Source organism: Coturnix japonica, chromosome 29, assembly GCF_054131305.1.
Source record: "Coturnix japonica strain WE chromosome 29, WE-NBRP24, whole genome shotgun sequence".
Taxonomy (NCBI): Eukaryota; Metazoa; Chordata; class Aves; order Galliformes; family Phasianidae; genus Coturnix; species Coturnix japonica.
In genome coordinates, this window is record NC_140691.1 from 5,435,303 (window position 1) to 5,450,793 (window position 15,491).

The 15,491-nt window shown below is 50.8% G+C and overlaps 1 protein-coding gene across 1 annotated transcript; it reads left to right on the forward strand.

Moving 5' to 3' along the window:
- Positions 1-8,600: 8,600 nt before the first annotated feature.
- LOC146755889 (uncharacterized) lies at positions 8,601-13,325 on the forward strand. Its single transcript, XM_085525038.1, has 4 exons — positions 8,601-8,690; positions 11,807-11,879; positions 12,555-12,652; positions 12,994-13,325. Exons 1-4 carry the CDS (start codon positions 8,636-8,638, stop codon positions 13,170-13,172), a joined length of 405 nt encoding a protein of 134 aa, XP_085381164.1. The 5' UTR covers positions 8,601-8,635; the 3' UTR covers positions 13,173-13,325.
- Positions 13,326-15,491: the final 2,166 nt, after the last annotated feature.

The following is a 15,491-nucleotide window of genomic DNA, read 5'->3' on the forward strand; positions in this document are numbered from 1 at the left end:
AATCACAAAAGAACTTTACGTGCGTGAAAACAGAGGACACTCAAAGTCCATGACATGTTAAATGACCACTAAGATCATCACGTCCATCTATCAGAGACAAACATGAACTTTTATTGAATACTACACGCCATACGTGTTTTGCATGTGCGTAATGGCCAGGGAGACCTGAGGGGGATCATGGGATCACATGGCTGAGGCCCCACTCTGGTAGGAAACACCCATGCCAAGCACATGAGATGTGGGGAAGGGAGAGGGCAGCGGCACTGGGAAAAGCCCAGAAACTTGAGCTGGGGCTGGAGCACGTGCGGCGGGTGAGGACGGCTCACTGTGATGACCCAGCAGTGGACTGCAGCATCGCTGTGAGACGGGCAGTGATGTACCCAAGCGAAGGTCAAGCGAAGGTGACGCCCAGCAGCTTGGCCAAGCCATGGTTGGAGACGTCACCAGGCAACGGATTGTGACCCCATAGGCCACGCCGGCTTTGATGCGGGCGCAGCAGCTCAGCCCAGCAGTTCGTGCCTGGCCTCCGACCGAGCGTGTGTGCGAGGACTGGAGTGTGGACAGGGCGAGCTTTGGTGCTGGAAAGTGCTCTGGGTGCTGTTAGCACAGCTCCCAGCAGCCTTCTCAGAGCCATTTGTTCTTTCCCCGAGCCTGCCGGGAGCAGGCAGACGGGACATCCTAGAGAAAAAAGCGTGTGCAGCAGCACAGGTAGGCGGCACAGAGACTGGCAGCGGGGGGGCACAACTTGAGGGACCCTTCCCAGGCCGGAGTCTGACTAATGTCTCTTGTCCTCTTCCAGCGTGTCACCTGCTGCTGCTGCTGCAGCGTTAGTGCTGGGGAGCACGTTACCATCTCCCGCTCCCACTGGCCCACCGCAACTGGTGGAAGGATGGAGGCAGAGTTTGAGATCCGCTGCCCCGTGTGCCTGGAGAACTGGGACAGCGCAGCATACGCCATGCCTTGCTGCCACCAGTTCTGCTTCCGCTGCATCCAGCGGTGGACAAGCACCAGGCCCCAGTGTCCGCTGTGCAAACGGGACGTGAAGACCATCATTCACTCCGTGCAAGCGGACGACAAGTACAAGGAGGTGGAGGTCAGACCAGCTGCACAGGCGTCCGTTGCTACACGGAGACCCGCACTCCACCACGCAGCCCGGCCATGGCCTGCAGTGCCCACGCATCCTCATCCTCTGGGCGGCCTCTCCCCTGCCACCTGGGCTTCCCTCTTCAGGGAGCACCCGGCCCTGCTGCGGCCCCTGCGGTCCTGGCTGCGCCAGAACCTGCACCGCATCCTGGGCACCGAGGGGCCACAGGCAAATATCCTGGTTGACAGTGTCATCTGGGCCCTGCTCCTCGTAGGCTTGGCAGAGGGGATCCTGATAGAAATGCTGGATCCTGACCTGCACGGCCACACGGTGACCTTTGTGAGGCACTTCATCGCCTTTGCGGTGCGGAGGTGCAGCCGGGTGGCAGGCCGCTTCCTGGGCCTCAACATCCCCCCTGCTCCTGGGGCACAGGAGGCCACAGCAGCAGAGCCCAGAGCTGCCACACCAGAGGAGCCACCTGTCCCTGGCTCAGCACCGTCCAGCAGCCCTGCCAGCTCCAACAGGGACGAAATGCTGGGCAGGGCAACACAAGAGGTTCGTGGGCATCCCAGCCGCCCACACGGCAACCCTGCAATTGTCACCACAGAGCAGGCAGCACCTCAGGAGGAGCCAGGAGAGCCTGTGGCAGGGCCCTCCGGCACCAGCCCACCTGAGGGGACCCGGCGAGCCCCGAAGAGGAAGGCCCGCGATTCACAGGCCTCAGCACCATCAAAGAAGAGGCCACCCCGCCGGCAGCAATAGAAGAGCCCATGGGGCAGCTGAGGAGGCTGGGGCCAGGCAGCACCTGGGACACACACTGGCCCCAACGGACCCTTGTCATCACCGTCCAATTCAACCTCAAATAGAAAACAGAAAGACTGCAAACAATAAATTAACATTGAAAACAATTGAAAAACAAAGTGTTGGTATTGAGTGTTGGTATTGATAACAGCACAGCTGTTGACGCTTCCCCATCCTTGACGCTCTCTCCCCTTTTTCCTACTGCCGTGCAACTGCTGCCACTGTTGCATTCCAGACACGAACCCCACGGGCTTCAGAGAGGGCAATGGCAAATCTCTGCTCCTGGGGACCAACATCCACAGGCCGTGCTACAGCTGGGGTCAGCCAGCTGGAGCAGAACCACCAGTCTTATTGGACACCAGGCTGAACCTGCAAGGAACCCACCCGGGCTGCCTTGCCGAACGCTGTCCTGGGCTGCGTGAGGCCAGGTGCCACCCGTGGGGGAAGGGCGGTTATCCCGCCCTCTGCTCAGCCCTGAGGAGGTCACAGCTGGAGCGCTGGGACCGCAGCTGGGCTACCCAGCACAGGGGATAACAACACACTTCTTCCCACTACGAGTGGACCATTCGGTTCTACCACTCCAGATCCGCAGCCCATCCCTGTACAACCGCTCTTAAGTAGGGACCTATACACTTCCTTCTTTGCAGGCATTTGAAATGTCTCTACAGAAGACAAAACCAGACAAAAATCTTTCCGTGCCTATCCACACCACGTTCCTAAGACAACACAGCTGGTTCTTAAACACGGTAGTACGTACCCTTGGTTTATTGCACATCTGGTGAACAGAAAGTTCTCCAGCCTCACTACGGAATAAAGAACTCCACCATCATTCCCATGCTCCCTATGAAGCATAATGAGCTCCAACACTCACTCAGTCCCTCACTCAATCTTCCCCCTGCTAATGTTCTTCCATCTAATTCCACCTCACATCACAACACAATCTATGGGGCAGGAGCTGCTATGGGGCACATGTGTATCAGATCTATGGGGCAGTAGATGTTGTGGGGCACATGTGGGTCAGATCTATGGGCCTGGAGCTGCTGTGGGGCAGATGTAGGTCAGATCAATGGGTCAGGAGCTGCTGTGGAGCTGATGTGGGTCAGATCTATGGGGCAGGATCTGCTGTGGGGCAGGTATGGTTCATATCTATGGGGCAGGAGCTACTGTGGCTCAGATCTATGGGGCAGGAGATGTAGTGGGTGAATGTGGATCAGATCTATGGGGCAAGAGTTGTTGTTCCGCTGACGATGACTGTGAGCACGGCAACAATTTCCAATGATAGTATAAACTTACAAATAAGTCTAACGTGGTTCAGTCAGTTCTCCTTGGTGTGACAGCTCAAATCCAAAATGGTTGAGTCAGCTCTCCTTGGAATGGCAGCTTCTGGCTCTGGGATCTCATCTGGGACTTACCAGCAGACAAGAGGGAGCAGGGATGCCCACCTGCTTCTTGTTCTTCACAGGACACGATGGTATCATTCCCCAGTTTTCCCATACCAAGCTGGAGCCAGATCTCCTGCTAGTAAACACTTCTGAGCACCCTCTTCTGGAGGTGAACAGCTCTGGAGGAAGGTGCTTTCAAATGTCCACAAAGTGATGTTGATTGTCACACAGTAGCACCCATCACTTGCCTCCTCCATAAATCAGTTACAGTCTTGTTGGTGAACTTGAAGACAAAAGGTCAGCGCGCTGGGACAAACAGCCACACACCAGTATCACAGAATCACAGAATGACCGAGGTTGGAAGGGACCTCATGGATCATGAAGAACAAACCCCCCTGCCTGGCAGGGCCACCAAACATACACCTTTACTAGATCAGGTTGCCCAGGGCCCTGTCCAACCTGGCCCTGAACACCTCCAAGGACGGGGCATCCACAACCTCCCTGGGCAGCCTGTCCCAGGGCCTAAACGCTCTCCTAGTAAACAACTTTCCCCCTAACATCCAACCTAAATCTTCCCTCTTTCAACTTAAATCAGTTTCCCCTTGTCCTGCTATTACCAGGCCCCTCCTCATCCTATGTGGAACACCAGTGCCAGCAGTGTGGCCGCCATTTTAGAACCCTCACCACGTCACCTTGGTCACCGCTGCCGTGCGCAACGCACTCGCCTCTGACAGTTGTGGCAGTTAGCAGCCATGTCGGCAGCTAAGAGGGCTAGGGTAGAAGTTTTCCCTGTTTCAGGCGGGAGGATGGAGCTGCGGGCCCTAGGACTGAGAAGGAGGAGGGGGCCCGCCATGACCACCAGGCAGAGGAGGGGTAAGAGAGCCATTTTCCATCGTGCCTGGACCAGCCCCGTGACCACCACCCATGTGGAGCCTATGGAGGTGGATCCACCTCCAGATGAGCCAATGGAGGTGGATCCACCTGCAGAGGAGCCCATGGAGGTGGATCCGCCCACGGCATAGCTGGCCTGGCACCACACCACTGTGCCAGGCCCCGCGTTGGCATGGTCACAGCTCCACCATGGCTGGTCCAGGCGCTGAGCTCCTTACCCGCTGCACGGCCCCCGCCCCCTGCATTAGCTGGGTGGCATTTTTGTAACATCTGTTCCTCCTTTGGGCCTATTCTGCAGCCACATTCTGTGGGCCCCCAGTCCCATCTTTACCCTGTTTGTTCCAGTCCCTGTTTCTATAGTTGGTTTTTGGGTTTAGTTTAGTTTTAGAGTTAGGTGTAGGTTGTTGTTAGTGTTTTCGAGTTAGGCATAGGTTATTGTTTGTGTTTTCGAGTTAGGCATTGCTTATTGTTCATTTTTTAGTGTTAGGAGTAGGTTAGGAGTAGGTTTAGTGTTAGGAGTTGGTGTTTTCCTGTTAGGAGTTTGTTCCTCTTCATTCTTTAGTGTTAGGAGTAGATTGTTGTTCCCATAGTAGAGTTAGGCATAGGTTACTGTTGGTACTGTAGGGTTAGGCGTGGGTTCCTACCAGCAGCTGGCAGCAAACAGCGCTCGCTCGGTAAGCACACGTCTGCTTTCTCCCCCGGCGCCGTGAGTGCGACTGCCACGAGAGCGGAGGTCTGATGCCATCTGCGAGGGATGGGATTTGCATCCGGTGGCTTTTCCGTTGCAGAATGTCCAGCAGCAGAGCGTGAGTGGCCGTGAAATGAAGCTGGGCCTCAGGAGAGCCGTCTGGAGCTGCGTCACGAGCTTCCTGCATGGCCAGCGCAAGGTAGGTGTGCCTTACTGTAAGCGTGCGCTGAAGCAGTGTTGGTTAAGCACGGCTCACTCCTCTGTCTGCAACAGATGGGCTTTCTGCGCGCTTTATTGCTGTGGCCGGCGTTGAACAGCACAGCAGCAGCGAGGCCTCGAACATGTCCACAACCAGGTACGTGAATGTGAGTAAATTTAGCTGTGTGAATGATGTTATTGTTCATATTAGTAAGGCAGTATTCACATGTGTGTGATGGAGCTCAGGGATAGGTTTATTCTTGCCTGGTAAATTTTCCCTTCTTTGACACCCACCCGTCCTCTCTTGCTTCTCTTCCCCTCACCTGTAAGTGCAGCAGTACTGAAGGCTGAGGGCTGTTCTCCGAGGCAGGCGCTAAAGGGCAACTGAAATGCAAGTTTGATGTCCCTCTTTGTTCTTGGGTCGGTAGCCCAAGGTGACCAAGCTTCAGAGCACTTCTCTAAGTCAGCCTGGAAATGTTTCTAGCAGGAAGTAACTCCATCACAGTGCCTGAGAGTAATGATGCCTCTTTTTCCCCCCTCAGAGCAGGCAGCCTCCGTGAGAGCAGTAGAGCAGCAGGCTGTCTATGCTATGGCTGCTGAATGGCATTTCTGGCCACCTGAGATCCCTGAGCCCATGCTAATGAAGAACATGCTGCGCCACGGACTCTTCTACAGAGCCGTTTTGCAGCTTCTCTGTGCTGGCCATCATGCTGCCAGTTTCCAAGTACCCAAAGGCAGTAAGTGGTGCTCTCATGGGCTGGGAGAAAGGCACGGGCAACCAGCTGGGAGGGAACAATCTGTAGCTGTTGCCAGCAGCCTGGAGGTGCCAGCTCGTCTTATCCTGCGGCTGCTGTTGCTCCCTATGAGCTGCCAGGCAGAGAGTCCACCTGCCCGTGCAGGGACCACCTGCAGGAAAGGGCTTTAGGCTCTGGTTTGTGTGGGATTTGGGGAACGAGACAGGGGTGGAGTTTCTTGTGTGCCTGACTGTCAGGAAGGCGGTTCCCAGTTCTGGCAGCCCAGTGTGCCCAGGAGGGTGACTTGAGCTCCCAAAGTGAGCCGCCAACCAGTTGTTAGCTGAGAAGGTTCCCTGAGCGTTTCTGAATTGATTCTTGTAGGACTCGGAGAGTTTGGGGACTGAGACTTGGGAGAGAGTGAAGAAAGCCAAGGCAAGCGCTGCTCAGCTGAGGAAGAAAGCTGAGAAGGAAAGCAGAAAGTAAGGATGATGGCCTGAGCAAGAAGCTACAAAGGACAGCAGAACCACCTGCAGCGCTTCCTCGGAGGTGGCACCAAAAGCTGCTGACTGAACAGTCCAGTTTACTGGCACAGCCGTGCTTTCCCTGTCATGGACGGTGGAGATGATGGAAGTGAACTGGACAGGAAGGGCTTGTGCTGCGTTAGAAGCAAAGAGGGCTTCACATAGGCAGGACTTGGTGTATGGCAAGAGCTGGAGATGCTGTGTTCCTTCAGGGTGTGTCTCTTGAGGTCCAGGCCTGGTGTAGGGTTAGGCTGAAATAGAGCTGGCTGGGACTGGAGAGGGAGGAGGTGACGTAGCCTCGGGGTCTGGCTTCTCCTTGGGTCTGACTGGAGGCTGAGTGACTGATTGCTAAGAGGAAATCCTGGGCAGCGGGGTTTCATTTTGGGGTGTGGGCGGGGTAATAAATAGTAGCCAAATCTTCTTGTCCGCAATAAAATTGAAGCGAACTTTCTAAACCTGGTGCTGCCTCTTTCAGTAGGTGGTCAGAACGTCCCTCGCTCGGGCTGGCAATCACAGGGCGATGAAGCGGTAGGCTTCACGTCTCTCCCTTGACATGGTGCACGTTTTCCCCTGTTTCGTTGTTGGTCTTCCCAACCTGTGGCCTTTCAGCCAACCCGTAAGTGCTGGTGACAGGCTGTGAGCATCTCCTTACTCTCTGAGGTCCGACAGAAAGAAACCAGAGGAGGGGAAGCAGCCCGGCAGGAAGAAGGGTGTCCCGTGCTCAGCCCCTTGAGTTGGCCTCTCTTCCCTGAGGGCTCCTTCAGCTTCTGATGCACCGTGTGTTGCTGTTTGCCCTGGGAAGCCCAGCTGCACGCTGGCAGCCGTGGCCTGTGCATCAGCCTCCCCTTGAGGCCCAAGGAGTTGTTTGTTTCTATGTATTCAGTATTGGTGTGGTATTTTGTTGTTTTGTTCTGCTTTGAGATCAGGGGTAATTTAACACTGCTGGAAGTAATTGGGGTTCAGGAGTAGCATATGTAGAATTTTGATCATGCAGCAAGTTGTGATTCCTACTGTGTTAAAGAACTGGCACACACATATACGCCTGCAGCCGGAGCTTGATTGACTCTCGTCAATACGGCCTTCCAAAGCCTGGCCCTGGGGAGCTGTCCAAAAATTTTCCAACCTTTTGTACTACCTAAGTTTATTTTAAAGAGACAAGGTGGAGTAATCTCTTAAAGGCTTTTTTTAAGGCATTGGACTAAGTTTTGATTATCACATCTCAGGAAGCTTCTGCATTCCACCTAGTGCTAATGTGATACATCAAGAGCGGATTACACAAGAGATTCAGGCCTTGCTGCCAGTCTTTTATGAATCCGAACTTTGTTTCATGTTGCCAGATATTCTGGTTTCCATTTCAGGAGATTCCTTTGCTGTATATTAAGAAGGCCAACTGCATCCTGGCCTGCATCAGAAACAGTGTTGCCAGCAGGAGCAGAGAGGTGATTGTCCCCCTGTTCTCAGCACTGATGAGGCCGCAGCTCGAGTGCTGTGTTCAGTTTTGTGCCCCTCACTGCAAGGAAGACATGGAGGCCCTGGAACGTGTTCAGAGGAGGGCAACAAAGCTGGTGAGGGGTCTGGAGCACAGGCCGTATGAGGAGCGGCTGAGGGAGCTGGGAATGTTCAGCCTGGAGAAGAGGAGGCTCAGGGGAGACCTCATTGCTCTCTCTAACTTCCTGAAGGGAGGCTGTAGTGAGCTGGGGCTCGGCCTCTTCTCTCGTGTCATTAATGATAGGACCAGAGGGAATGGCTTCAAGCTGCGACAGGGGAGATTCAGGCTGGACACTACGAGGTATTACTGGTCAGAACAGGTGGCCAGGCACTGGAATGGACACAGGGAGGTGGTGAAGGGAAGGGGCCGAGGGCGAGGAAGGAAGGAAGGGAATGGGAATGTAAAGGAGGGAAAGCGAGAGGAAAGACATGGAACGAGACGTGAATTTTGGGTCCTTTTCTGGCAGCCGCCCCCCCCCACCAGGCCCCAGCCCGGCCTGAGCCAGGTGACAGTGCCAGTGACAGGAAGTGCTTCCTGCAGGCGGCGGAGAGCACTTCCGGGCCATGGCGGCATGGCGGCCATGAGCGGGGCCGGGAGGAGCGGGCTCTGTGCTGCGAACGGGGTCGGGCCTCGGTGCGGGGGCACAGAGGGGCTGTCGGGGGAGGAGCTCGCGGCTCTGCCGGCACCCAGAGGCGGCTCCCAGGCAGCTCCACGGTCTCGCTGTGCTGTGGAGTCACCCGGCCGGCCCCAAAAGCCTGGAGGCAGAGCCTGAGCCGGCCCCGGCCGTGTTGGTGTGCATTGTTGTTCCGGGGGTGTGAATGAGGACTCCCCGCTGGAATTGGTGCCGATGGATCCGCACGCCTCGGTGCCGTGTTGGGCTGGGGCAGTGGGCGTGGATGAAGGTTTGTACAGATGGAGTGGGTCTGGATTGCAGTGAGCGGGACGAGTCCGGGCTGCGGTTTGACATGGTTGTGTTGGTTGCTTTTTTGCGCGCTTTATTGCTGTGGCCGTAGAATTCCCTCTTTCTTACCATCTGATCTGTGAAGGCTTCTTTGTGGGAAGGTTTTGAGGGATGAGGGAGTAGAAACTGCTTTTGTCACGAATCATCTGGAAAGGTTTCACAGAAACAGCGACATTTGCAGAAGGAACGTATTGGCATTGGCAGTTGTGCAAAATACTCATTGGGATAGAGAGGAGGGAGTACCTGCAGAAGACCATTCTCTTCTGGTTTTGAGGAAGCCAGGGAGAGCTCAGATTGCAGCTTAAGCAATGTTCTTTTGTCACACTCTGGGTCCTGTGTTGCGTTCCCCAGAGTTTCATCTCTCCTTTCGATTCCAGTTCTCCTGACAGGTTAGGCTTGAATTCAGCATAATATCTGCTTCTCCCTGGGTTCAGGTTCTTTGCGTCTCCTGCCTGCTTTTCTCCCTTTTCTTAATGGAGAGTGGAGTTTCTACCACAGAGCAAAGTTTCCTGATTAACAGAAACAAATATGGAACATATTAGATGAATATAGCTCTGCATTTTTTTCTTCCTCCAGGTAGCAAGGGACTCCTGTGCTCTCATTAATATCAACAGTGAGTAGATGCTGCCTGCTATTGGAGCCTAAAATGCTTTCCATAATTGAGTGGTTGGAAACATAGGGTTTTAACTTAAAATTGTTTGTGCAGGGTGAAGGTTGGGAACACAATTGGAATACAGTTACACAGTGCTCTATCCCCAGAACTTTCCAGCATTTTTCTTAACACAGCTTACGGTTCATTTCAAAACAAACTAACAAAGATGAACTTGGGTTAGCGTAGCCCGTTTTAAATGATCCTTCTGTGTCTTTTCCAGGCTGGTAGCAGAATGGAGACTTTCCTGAGGCGCTGAGGAACAGACACAAGCTTCTTTTGAAGGCTTCAATGAAATTCTGCCCCAGCAGTATCTGCGGTCCTTTGATGCTAAGGAGCTGGAAGTAAAAGACTATTGTCAGATCCAGGCTGCTACATGTAATACTTGAATTTCAGTCAGAGTCTGAAGAGCAGAGGTCATTAAGGCTGGTGGTTCTGCTTTCAGGATGTGTGAGAGAAGCCTTATGTATCAGGTAGTATTTGGTTACTGTGTTGTTCTTCACTTTCTTCTTTGCAACCAACTTAGACACATTTCTAACGTTAAGATTCTGCCAACATAAATTTTTTGGCTGACAGTGTTTTTGTAGTCCTTGACAATGTGATTTGTGTGTGTCTAAAGAGTGAGTGACTGGAAAGCAAGGGAGATAAGAACCAAATATCAGCGGATGGTCAAATTACAGAGAGGAGCAGGTTTTAGCTGCTTTTGGTCTCTCCAAATTATACTCTGCAGCAGAACATCGTATTTCTAGCACAGAATTGTACGGTTAGGCAATGAGAAAGTATGGTTTATATGTGTAAATACATTCGTTTTCATGACTGGTGTATCTTCTTTGTTGCCACGGATGTTATTATTTGCTGTGGAAGTTTAAGAGTTTAATATTAAAACCAAGCGTACTGTTGTCACGGTTTGAACGAAAAATCCACCTGCGTCCGTGACAGGGGGCCGTGGGCCCCGGAGGGGCCCTAGGCCGAAAGGGAAAAAGTTAATTAGGAAAAGAAAACAGCGGCAACGATCTAAGGAGGCACACTTATTTACTAAATACTATATTGAAATACCGGATAACACAATATAATACAATATAATTGAAAATTGAAAATTGAGCTAACGAATCAAGCGAAATAGGAGAGAGAATGAGTCCCGTAACCGAGAGGCCTACTGTGAATCTAGGCGAACGGCTGAAGGCTCCCACACACTCCCCTGAACGCCAGAACTCAAAAGACGTCAGTCTAGTCTGCGACTGAGTTAATATAGAGTCCAGGTCCCGTGACCTATCGTGTTGTTCTCTGGGAGATGTAGTCTTCTTCTGTAAGTTGCAGATTCAGTAAAATTATTCATGCTTTATATGATGTTATGATGTGGAATACTGATAGCAAAAATTACAAAATTATTAAACCATGACAAATGTGATTGCGGGTGCTTTGAAGTACAGTAGTATTTCAGTACAATAGTCTTGCTGTAGAATCAAAGTAGTAGCTTGTAGTTTCCATGTTTATGAAATTTTTCTTCCCTAAAGGTGCTCCTGTGTGGAACTCAAGAAATTGATCTGAATGACTGGCAGAGGCAATACCATCTTCCGGCATGATAGCAGAACCTGCAGACAGATATTGTGGTTCTGGCAGGTTTGTAGACTTCTTTTTTCCACACAAGAACGCAGCAACAGCTTAATGAGCAATAGTCAGAATTACTCAACAGATAAGTAGCATGTAAATGTAAATGATAACTGCTAATCCAGCTGTCCCACGGGGGATGGGGAAGTGAACATTTCAATATTAAACTTGACATCAATGTTAATTATTATTTTTCAGTTTGGGAAATAAATAGATAATGAGAAGAGAATGAGATTTCTACAGTTTGTTACTGGAACGTGCAGATTACCAGTAGGAGGATTTGCTGACCTCACGGGTAATGAGCCCTCTTTAATGCATTTTATGCTCATGTTATTTCCTTTTTTCTTAATAAGGACCAAGCTGTGTGTTTAAGGGTATTTTTTAATGAATTTATATGGAATCTGAGTCTTGCATATTGGTAGAGCTGTGATAGAAAAAGGGATGGATGGAATGTGAACACGCCTTGCATCAGTGACTTGATCCATGGTTTGGACATGGTCCTGGCAGGGCAGCCTGCTCTGGGTATCCTTGGTTGATCAGAGTGGCAGGACTAGGTAAACTCCAGAGATTCCTTCCAGTACCAAACCAACGATGTGATTCAGTGGTTGAGTTTCTTTGAAAACCACTTCATATTTATGCATTTCACTACGTGGATTTCTTCAGAGGGATGTAGTGAGAGACAAATGTCTTTGTGCTCTGCAAGTAGTTATAGTCTTGTTTTCACGCGCTGTGTTCATGTATTACCTACTGGTATACACGGGCAGTTAGACCTAAGAATTCATTGTTTGATTTTTGTACAGGGAGCAACAGACCCCAAAAATTTTGCATTGAGAAAGTTGGAAAGGAAAACTGGTTACCTGGAAGTCACACCTGGTAAGTACGAAGGATCAAACTCTGCTGTGGTTCTGTTCTTACAGATGGCAGTCTACTTTGAGATTTTAGGAAGTGGGTGTGATATGGAAGTGTCTGAGACTGTGTGAAAGCAAAGCACTGGGCTATGGCAGTAAGCTCTGCTGAGTAATAGTTGAACTTCTGAAAAGCAGTTTTGTTGTGGAGCTGATTCCATTGTAAACGCCATGGATCTGCACATCACTAAAAACGTAAAGCTACTTTTAGTACTTAAGGTTGTCCTTTTTTTAAAGAGTTTGGGATTGATCTTTCATTATCACCACACTCGATCTTGGCAATGAAAATAAATAGCCACGCTCATGCTCCCTCTTCGCTGGAGAAAATGTAGCTTCTGCTCAGTTTCTCAGTTACGCTGGTGCTTTGTGAAGATGCTCAGATTTTAAGTTTCAGATACAGAAGAGAGATTAGGTGAGACTTGTTCCTAAATACATTGCCAGTTATGGAAAGTTATCGCTGCTCAGGTGCTTGTTGTGCTTTAACTCTCACTTTCATAGGCAAGTGCATGTCAAGATACAGGTGTTTTAGAGGGTACAAATGCAGTTTTCCTTCTGAACAGGACAGTTCATATGCCTGTGTTCCTAATGGATATTTGGTGGTTTAAACTGTTGTTCAATAATTAAGGTTTCTCTTTGTTTTCAGTTTCAGTCGCTTGGACCTTCCAGCCTATAAGAATTATGAGCAGCTGAAGGAAAAGCTGTTATTTGCAACTGATAACCCCACAGCATCTGCTACCCCAGGTAATATTGGACTTCCAGCTGAGATGAATGACTTTACTGCTCCCAGCACTGCTTGAGCAACCTGATCTGTGTGAATTCATACTGCATAACAAATACATACTCGTATGTAGCTGCCAACTAATCCCAGTTCTCAAACATGAAAGTAACTTCTGTTTCGTTGTTTGCCTTATGAAAATGACATGAAAAACTGAATGAGATGCTGAGCTGCTGATGGACGAATTAACAAAGCCTTATTGCTCCAGGTTGCTCAGGTGTTCCTATATGAAGCTGCACAGTAAATGCGTCATGTCTTCATCTGATCAAGCAGCGGGAGCTGATATTTTAATGTGTTTCTGTTCCAGAAAAAGAAAAACTGCAAACGAAAAGCCTGTTAAAATTGTCTTGTTTGCATCATTCTGACATGCTGCGCTCTGTCTGTGAATTCAGCTCTTGGTTCTGTTGGTATCTCCAGCCCCTGATTCTTGTGGTGTCTTCTGCATTTTCTTCAAGCATCGCTGTTTGTGTATATATGCTCTATTGAACAAGGACATGAACTGGGATCAGCAGCACTGGATGGTAAAATACTTTACTGAAATTCATTGTCGGCATTTCCTTGTATTGTAATTTCCAATACTCAAGTAACTGTAACAATATCTGTGTAAGTCAAATATTTTTATAAAATGACTCAAAGAGATGCTCGTCCTGTCATTATTGGTTTGGTGTTACGAAGCACAAGTGTAGAAATGAAGGATTGAACTGCTGCTGGGGGTTGCAGGTAGGCTGGGTTTCTGTCGTGTGCTATTTCTGCCTGCTGGGGATGTGAGCGGGCATTGGGCCCGAGCCCCGCTCGTGTTGGTCACAGCACAGGGGCTGCAGGAAACACTGGGAGAGCAGAGCAGGGAGAGCCGGGCTGTGTGCAGGCCGGGGCATGACATGGAACCTCGGCAGCTGCGCAGCTGCTGAGCTTTTCCCCCAGGTCTTCAGACTCTCAGGTGATAAGGCTGTGCAGCAAAGCCAGCTGGGCACTGCTGATACTGCGGGCTTAGGGGATGAAGCCCTGCAGCACCTGCATGGCACTCCCTGTAGTCTGCCATCTTTATGTGCACAGCTGCTGTAGGTGTTGTTGGAGCAGTGGAGCGGCAGTGCGGTGCTGCAGGGCAGCTACACACCCCAGGGGCTCTCCATAGGCTGCAGTGATGTGGCCCAAGTCCCATACTCACTTTCTTTCCCGTCCCCAAGAATGACATACCAGTAGCAAAATATGTTTTCCCCTTTTCCCAGTGTCCAAAGACAGAGATGAGGTGTCTTAGCAAGTGCACCAGCAATGTGTGGAGCAGAACCGCCTTGGGAGCCACTGTCACACCTGAGTTGATCCGTTTTAGGCTTCCCATGGAAATGTAGCATTTTGACTCTTCGTTAGTAAATCTTTGAGGTTGCATTTGACTTGCTGTTGCAATGTCTGCTACTTGCTCTTCATGCAGCTAGTCCATGTATTTGTTTATGTAGTCAGTGCTAGGGTTTGATCTAGACAGCTCCATCATCTTTTCAAGAGCTGCACCATGGTCGGCTGTGGAGAGAGGGTGAGTGGGAGGGGACACCTGTGTCCCACAGTGGCTCCTCCAGTCAGTGAAGGTCCTGAAATTGGTCTCTTCAGCTAATAGGGAGCTTTCCTCAGCTACCGTGTGTTTGGAAAGAGGAAGAGCAGTCCCAGGACCTTCAGCTGTGAGACTCTTCAGACGGACCTTGTGGAGACATCTGCAGGTGTAGTCTGGGATGGAACGGCTCCTGTTTGGCTCTTGTTACCCACGTGCAGCATGTGGTTATTGAGCTTATAAGGGAGCAACATAGGAAAGAATCCTGTTCTCATCTACTACCTAATGCTAAGTCATTCCTCCTCAAGGGGAAGTGACTAAGCATTGGTCCTGGGTGCTAGGAGAGGAATGTCAGATCTGAAAGCAGTGTGAATGATGGACAGCCTTGTTAAACACAGGGCTGCTCTGCGGTGCAGAGGTGCTTGTGAGTTCAGAAGATACCTGCTGAAGGAGAACTGCTTTGCTGTTGGATGTCATCAAGCTGCAATCTGCCCGGGCAACAGCAAAACAGGCAGAGGTGTGTGCTCCAGACTGTGCCAGCCTTTGATTCTGTTCCTGAGGTGAGCTGCGCTTTGCTTGCTGCTAATTCCAACTATATTTGTAGGAATTATTTCTATGAATAACACAATGGTGGTGTTTGAGTCGCAGACAGATGCAGCAGAGCCTTTGCTCTGATCTTTTCAGGAACTCAAGCAGCTTTTTGCCATCCCCACCTGGAGCCATTGAAGCGTGCAGCCAGGAGCTGGACTCAGTGGTCCTCGCAGGGACCCTCCAGCTCAGGAATTCTATCATTTTACAATCACTGAGCTTGGCAGACATGCAAAGAGTGTGGGTGTGACAGCAAGCAATTAGCATGGCCAGCATCAGGAACCCATGGTTATGAGCTTAGGGCTGGTTTAGGTTTGCCAAGCGGGGGGACTAATGCTGGGATCCTTCTCTCCGGCCTGGAGGCTCTCACACAGCAGCATGGTTCTGTGTTTGGCAGGTGGGTTGGACCCAGGCTGTGCAGGAATCAACTGGGCTCTGCTTCAGCTGCAGTCTGAGGGCCTTTGGCTGCAGCCAGCTGCTGTTCACACAGGGTACAGAAAGCTCCAGAGCCACACAAGGGCCTTCGGGCTCCAAGTGAAACCCCACAAGCTGAGGGGAAGGAAGTGAACATCACCATCCTTAAGTATCACCACACGGAGCCTTGACCCTCCCTGGCACCCAGGCATCAAAGGGCTCTTTTCATGTTCTTTACAGCAGGCTGGGAAAGAATCTTGGCTTCA

Bases quoted from the DNA above. Each gene is read 5' to 3' on its own strand.
- LOC146755889 (XM_085525038.1), top strand. From the start codon at position 8,636: ATGGATCCGCACGCCTCGGTGCCGTGTTGGGCTGGGGCAGTGGGCGTG. The intron at 8,691-11,806 runs GTTTGTACAGAT...ATTTTTGTACAG, and splicing joins GGCAGTGGGCGTGGATGAAG to GGAGCAACAGACCCCAAAAA. The intron at 11,880-12,554 runs GTAAGTACGAAG...CTTTGTTTTCAG, and splicing joins TTACCTGGAAGTCACACCTG to TTTCAGTCGCTTGGACCTTC.